General features: G+C 53.5%; 1 protein-coding gene across 5 annotated transcripts in view; it reads left to right on the forward strand.

Annotated features, from left to right (window-relative positions):
• The window catches only part of nrxn3a (neurexin 3a), a 199,108-nt gene that overhangs the window by 73,132 nt on the left and 118,384 nt on the right, over positions 1-7,592 (forward strand). For all 5 annotated transcript variants that reach the window (XR_003976788.1, XR_003976789.1, XM_030356758.1 and 2 more), the window contains exons 8-10: positions 3,859-4,152; positions 5,684-5,831; positions 6,497-6,880. Coding sequence is in view for 3 of the 5 variants with exons in the window: in XM_030356758.1 (XP_030212618.1) it covers positions 3,859-4,152; positions 5,684-5,831; positions 6,497-6,880 (826 nt within the window). In the remaining 2 variants the exon portion in view is untranslated. The remainder of the gene's footprint in view (positions 1-3,858; positions 4,153-5,683; positions 5,832-6,496; positions 6,881-7,592) is intronic.

Below are 7,592 nucleotides of genomic sequence, written 5' to 3' on the forward strand. Positions count from 1 at the left end.
AGAGAGAGAGATGGCGAGAGAGAGAGAGGGAGGGAGAGAGAGAGAGAGAGAGAGAGAGAGAGAGAGAGAGAGAGAGAGAGAGAGAGAGAGAGAGAGAGAGAGAGAGAGAGAGATGGCGAGAGAGAGAGAGGGAGGGAGGGAGAGAGAGAGATGAACCGAGTGACAACGCTCCCTCCCCACGGCGGCGGGATTATTGATAATCCAGGCAGTGCGGCTCCGCGTACACACACACACACACACACACACAAACACACACACACACACACACACACACACACACACACACACACACACACACACACACACACACACACACAAACCCAAACTGGGAGAGAGCAGGAAACATCATTAAAGGAGAGGAGATGGGTGGGAGTTTGTGTGTGCAGCTTTCACATGTTTTTTCAGATACAACACTAAGCACGTGTGGGGGAGGGGGTGGGGGAGGGGGTGGGGGAGGGTGCCCGGGATGTGTCAGAATGGAATGGTTTGTTTTAGTGTGTGTGTGTGTGTGTGTGTGTGTGTGTGTGTGTGTGTGTGTGTGTGTGTGTGTGTGTGTGTGTGTCAGGGGAGTGCCGAGGGAATTAGAGAGACAGAGAGAGAGGGGGGGAAGAGGCTTCAATTTTCCACTCCAGCAGATTTCAATTTACACAAACACTCCCCCTATCTCCCCCGTCTCCCCCGTCTCCCCCCGTCTCCCCCGTCTCCCCCCATCTCCCCCTTCTCCCCCTGTCTCCCCCCTGTCTCTCCCCCCGTCTCCCCCCGTCTCCCCCGTCTCCCCCCATCTCCCCCTTCTCCCCCTGTCTCCCCCCTGTCTCTCACACATCTCCCCCCCCTCTTCCCCCCGTCTCCCCCTTCTCCCCCTGTCTCCCCCCTGTCTCTCCCCCCGTCTCCCTCCGTCGCCCCCCCGTCGGTGCGGTGTGAATAACCCCCACAATGTGTCTGTCTGACCCCCACCACCCGTCTGTCTGACCCCCACCGCCCGTCTGTCTGACCCCCACCGCCCGTCTGTCTGACCCCCACCGCCCGTCTGTCTGACCCCCACCGCCCGTCTGTCTGACCCCCACCGCCCGTCTGTCTGACCCCCACCGCCCGTCTGTCTGGCCCCCACCGCCCGTCCTGTCTGACCCCCACAATGTGTCTGTCTGACCCCCACCACCCGTCTGTCTGACCCCACCGCCCGTCTGTCTGACCCCCACCGCCCGTCTGTCTGACCCCCACCGCCCGTCTGTCTGACCCCCACAATGTGTCTGTCTGACCCCCACCGCCCGTCTGTCTGACCCCCACCGCCCGTCTGTCTGACCCCCACCGCCCGTCTGTCTGACCCCCACCACCCGTCTGTCTGACCCCCACCGCCCGTCTGTCTGACCCCCACCGCCCGTCTGTCTGACCCCCACCGCCCGTCTGTCTGATAGCAACCAGCCCGTCTGTCTGACCCCCACCGCCCGTCTGTCTGACCCCCACCGCCCGTCTGTCTGATAGCAACCAGCCCGTCTGTCTGACCCCCACCGCCCGTCTGTCTGACCCCCACCGCCCGTCTGTCTGACCCCCACCGCCCGTCTGTCTGACCCCCACCGCCCCAGGACAGAAAACAGTTGGTCTGAGACAGGAAACAGTTGGTCTGAGACAGGAAACAGTTGGTCTGAGACAGGAAACAGTTGGTCTGAGACAGGAAACTGTTGGTCTGAGACAGGAAACAGTTGGTCTGAGACAGGAAACAGTTGGTCTGAGACAGGAAACTGTTGGTCTGAGACAGGAAACAGTTGGTTTGAGACAGGAAACAGTTGGTCTGAGACAGGAAACTGTTGGTCTGAGACAGGAAACAGTTGGTCTGAGACAGCCTGATGGGCGGCTTGTGTCTCAAGATGGCGGCCTCCCTGTGAGGCCCATTGGTCGTCTCAGCTCAGACTCTGAGCGGCGTTCTGTTCGCTCTGGGGCTGATATTTGGTGCCATTGTAATGAACAGACAGCTCGTTGGGGATCGGATAGATTGGCTGGGGGAAGTCATTAATGCAATGCTTTATTTGTGTGTGTGTGTGTGTGTGTCTGTGTGTCTGTGTGTGTGTGTGTGTGTGTGTGTGTGTGTGTGTGTGTGTGGGGGGGGGGGGGGGGGGGGGTGCTTGTGTGTGTGGGACCATAAAATGTATTTCAAGCAGCGTGTTAGTGTTTGTGTACATGAATGTTTATGGGCATATTTGTATTTCTATTTTTGATCTTTTTTCGTAAACCTCATTGTGCGTATTTATGTATCCAAGTGTGTGTGTTTGTGTGTGTCTGTGTGTGTGTGTTTGTGTGTGTGTGTGCCCGCGCAGAAGTCTATGTGGGTGCCTGTGTGTGTACGCAAAAGTTTGCATGCGTGTGTGTGTGTTAGTTGTGTAACCCTTGTGCGTGTGTGTTTGTGTGTGTGTGTGTGTGTGTTTGTGTGCGTACATGCACGGGTGTGCACTCCTATTGTCGAGCCATTAGCCTCTGCTATCAGGCACCGCACACCCAGATGCATATGTCAGCCGCTGAAAGTCAATTACCTCAGCCTGCGTCCGCCATTGTGCTGCCCCCCCCCTGCTGGCATTCACCGAGCCTGCTGCATATTAACACCAGGAGCCTCAGCTCTGACAGGGGGCCTACTGCATATTAACACCAGGAGCCTCAGCTCTGACAGGGGGCCTACTGTATATTAACACCAGGAGCCTCAGCTCTGACAGGGGGCCTACTGCATATTAACACCAGGAGCCTCAGCACTAACAGGGGGCCTGCTGCATATTAACACCAGGAGCCTCAGCTCTAACAGGGGGCCTGCTGCATATTAACACCAGGAGCCTCAGCACTAACAGGGGGCCTACTGCATATTAACACCAGGAGCCTCAGCTCTAACAGGGGGCCTACTGCATATTAACACCAGGAGCCTCAGCACTAACAGGGGGCCTGCTGCATATTAACACCAGGAGCCTCAGCTCTAACAGAGGGCCTACTGCATATTAACGCCAGGAGCCTCAGCACAAAAGGGGGCCTGCTGCATATTAACACCAGGAGCCTCAGCACTAACAGGGGGCCTACTGCATATTAACACCAGGAGCCTCAGCACTAACAGGGGGCCTACTGCATATTAACACCAGGAGCCTCAGCTCTAACAGGGGGCCTACTGCATATTAACACCAGGAGCATCAGCTCTGACAGGGGGCCTACTGCATATTAACACCAGGAGAATCAGCTCTGACAGGGGGCCTACTGCATATTAACACCAGGAGCATCAGCTCTGACAGGGGGCCTACTGCATATTAACACCAGGAGAATCAGCTCTAACAGGGGGCCTACTGCATATTAACACCAGGAGAATCAGCTCTGACAGGGGGCCTACTGCATATTAACACCAGGAGCCTCAGCTCTGACAGGGGGCCTACTGCATATTAACACCAGGAGCCTCAGCTCTGACAGGCACAGGCCTGTCCACACAATAACTCAAGACCCACAAATACTCGTGATGCATTTCATTTGTTGAATTTAAATCACAATGTTTATTAATCAATTGATCCGAATGTTGAAGCTGTACTATACACTAATAATGAATGCATTCTATTGATGCAACTATATCCATGCAATTTCCATGGTTAATGTATGTACATTATGCAGGTAAATCAATGTCAAAATGCCATGAATACAAATGTGGCATTTGGAAATGGAATGTCTATTAGTTATCAAATGTTTTTTTCAAAGGTAATGATTAACCTCCCCTATTGACCATCATCGATTTTAAAATACCATTTTTATTTATACTTCGGTTTTCAAGTCAGTATTCAACATAGTTGGAGCCCAGTGGACACAGGGAACCGGTTTCAACTGGTTCACCCCTTCGTCCGCGTGCAGGTGGTGTACAAGAACAACGACATCCGCCTGGAGCTGTCCCGGCTGGCCCGCATCGTGGACCCCAAGATGAAGATCCAGGGCGAGGTGTCGTACCGCTGCGAGAACGTGGCCACCCTGGACCCCATCTCCTTCGAGACCCCCGAGGCCTTCATCAGCCTGCCCAAGTGGAACACCAAGCGGATGGGCTCCATCTCCTTCGACTTCCGCACCACCGAGCCTAACGGCCTCATCCTCTTCACCCACGGCAAGCCCCAGGAGCGCAAGGAGAGCGCCAAGAGCCAGAAGATCACCAAGGTACCTTCAGACCGCAGCGGTGTAGGGGGGGGGGGCAGTAGACACAATTTGATTCGACAGTTTGTTTTAGACATACCAGAGAGGGAATGTCGCTTCATATTTGTACCATCTTCCTCATCATCATCTTTCCTCATATTCTTTGATAATAATAAAGTTTCTTAGGCAGAAGGAAATTTAACAAATCTTAATTGTCACATCAAGACATGCCACAGCCAGACTGTATTTATGTGATAAGACCATGTTTTACATAGGGTGTCCATTTCGTTCTAAATGTGTCTCTAAATACTACTACTGCTACTATTAATTCTAGTGCACAATTGTCACTGACACCCGAGAGTTTAAGACTCTTATGAATTTATTTTGGGGGGGAAATTGTATTAAACACAAAACATCATGGATCGATCCGAAGCGACCTAGATGTCATGGCCCATCCACTTCTCCCTACATTTTACCATTTAATTTCCTCCAAGTTGCACAACCTGAACCCATTGGGTCCTCAGTGCTTCTGGCAAGGCCGGTGGCATAGGAGGGCCGCTGGTGTATGAGGGCCGCTGGTTTATGAGGGCCGGTGGTATAGGAGGGCCGCTGGTTTATGAGGGCCGCTGGTTTATGAGGGCCGGTGGTATAGGAGGGCCAGTGGTTTATGAGGGCCGGTGGTATAGGAGGGCCAGTGGTTTATGAGGGCCGGTGGTTTATGAGGGCCGGTGGTATAGGAGGGCCAGTGGTTTATGAGGGCCGGTGGTTTATGAGGGCCGGTGGTATAGGAGGGCCGCTGGTTTATGAGGGCCGGTGGTTTATGAGGGCCGGTGGTATAGGAGGGCCGCTGGTTTATGAGGGCCGCTGGTTTATGAGGGCCGGTGGTATAGGAGGGCCAGTGGTTTATGAGGGCCGGTGGTATAGGAGGGCCAGTGGTTTATGAGGGCCGGTGGTTTATGAGGGCCGGTGGTATAGGAGGGCCAGTGGTTTATGAGGGCCGGGGGTTTATGAGGGCCGGTGGTATAGGAGGGCCGCTGGTTTATGAGGGCCGGTGGTTTATGAGGGCCGGTGGTTTATGAGGGCCGGTGGTATAGGAGGGCCACTGGTATAGGAGGGCCGCTGGTTTATGAGGGCCGCTGGTTTATGAGGGCCGGTGGTTTATGAGGGCCGGTGGTATAGGAGGGCCGCTGGTTTATGAGGGCCGCTGGTTTATGAGGGCCGGTGGTTTATGAGGGCCGGTGGTATAGGAGGGCCGGTGGTTAAGGAGGGCCGCTGGTATAGGAGGGCCGCTGGTATAGGAGGGCCGGTGGTATAGGAGGGCCGGTGGTATAGGAGGGCCAGTGGTATAGGAGGGCCGGTGGTATAAGAGGGCCGGTGGTATAGGAGGGCCGGTGGTATAGGAGGGCCGGTGGTTTATGAGGGCCGGTGGTATAGGAGGGCCGGTGGTATAGGAGGGCTGGTGGTATAGGAGGGCCGGTGGTATAGGAGGGCCGGTGGTGTATGAGGGCCGCTGGACGTGAACCCCACTAACGTGCCCTCTCTCGCCCCGGGTCAGGTGGACTTCTTTGCGGTGGAGCTGCTGGACGGCAGCCTGTACCTGCTGCTGGACATGGGCTCCGGGACCATCAAGGTGAAGGCCACCCAGAACAAGGTCAACGACGGGGCCTGGTACCACGTGGACATCCAGAGGGACGGACGCTCAGGTCAGAGCGAGAGCCACCTCCTGTCCTCTTCCCGTTTGATGACATCTCGTGTGTGTGTGTGTGTGTGTGTGTGTGTGTGTGTGTGTGTGTGTGTGTGTGTGTGTGTGTGTGTGCGCGTGGATGAGACTGAACTGATGTACATTTCTTTAAATTCAACATGAGGATGATGATGGCGTTCTCCAATTGTATGTTCTACATCTACCACTGACTGATTTAACTTCGGTGCTGTCTAAACTATCACATAATACTCGTGGTCATGTCAGGGGAATCAATTCAACATCAAACTATATTTACTTAATTTTAACTTATTTAATTTAGATTCAATCAATGAGTCTTGGATTCCTCAGTCATGGATTATTAACGCCTGTATAATCACTCATATTGATTGGATAACAATTGAATCTTGGCTTTTTTCTATTTGATTTACATAAAATAATATATAATACTGCATTCAATTAGGTTCTCAATCTTTGGTTTCTATATTGTAGCACATAAATCAGTTGGCTTATTTGATGAATTGTATGAACTTGTTAATGTTCTTCTATCTTCATCGTTCAATGCTCTTATTGTAAGTCGCCGTGGCTCAGTAGATACAACGTAACGTAGGATCTGCTGAGCATCCAACCAGGCCCCTTACCTCCCCCCTTACCTTCCCCCCCCCCCAGGCACCATCTCGGTGAACAGCCAGCGCATTCCCTTCACCGCCAGCGGGGAGAGCGAGATCCTGGACCTGGAGGGGGACATGTACCTGGGAGGGCTGCCCACAGACCGGGCCAACCTCATCCTGCCCACCGAGCTGTGGACCGCCATGCTCAACTACGGCTACGTGGGCTGCGTGCGCGACCTGTTCATCGACGGCCGCAGTAAGGACATCCGGCAGATCGCCGAGGCCCAGAACGGCGCCGGCATCAAGCCTTCCTGCAACAAACTGGCGGGAAAGCAGTGTGAGAGCTACCCCTGCAAGAACCGCGGCGTGTGCAAGGAGGGCTGGAACCGCTTCATCTGCGACTGCACCGGAACCGGCTTCTGGTCGCGCACCTGCGACAGAGGTGAGTGTGGACCGTGTGTGTGCGTGTGTGTGCGTGAGTGTGCGTGCGTGTGTGTGTGTGTGTGCGTGCGTGCGTGCGTGCGTGCGTGCGTGCATGCGTGCGTGTGCGTGCGTGTGTGTGTGGTTGATCATCCCCATCAGGCATCGTGCCATGCATGATGAGAGTTCGGTCTTTTGTTCTAGGGTTTGATACCAGGGATAGGTTTCCTATGAAGGTCAGTCTTTAGGGTTTGGTTTGGGGTTCTAGGGTTTGATACCAGGGATAGGTTTCCTATGAAGGTCAGACTTTAGGGTTTGGTTTGGGGTTCTAGGGTTTGATACCAGGGATAGGTTTCCTATGAAGGTCAGACTTTAGGGTTTGGTTTGGGGTTCTAGGGTTTGATACCAGGGATAGGTTTCCTATGAAGGTCAGTCTTTAGGGTTTGGTTTGGGGTTCTAAGGTTTGATACCAGGGATAGGTTTCCTATGAAGGTCAGTCTTTAGGGTTTGGTTTGGTGTTCTAGGGTTTGATACTACGGTTTGGTTTCCTATTAGGGCCAGGCTTTAGGGTTTGGGTTTGGTACTGGGGTTGGGGTTTCTGATTAAGATCAAGTTTTAGGGCTTGGTTACGGGTTCTAGGGTTAGTGTTTCCAACAACCTAAGATATACCAATGCGTCAGAAGCTATGTATGTTAGTGTAAGCAGCTGCACACTGGTTAAATCCTCTGCTGTAG

This window comes from Gadus morhua, chromosome 5 (genome assembly GCF_902167405.1).
Source record: "Gadus morhua chromosome 5, gadMor3.0, whole genome shotgun sequence".
Taxonomy (NCBI): Eukaryota; Metazoa; Chordata; class Actinopteri; order Gadiformes; family Gadidae; genus Gadus; species Gadus morhua.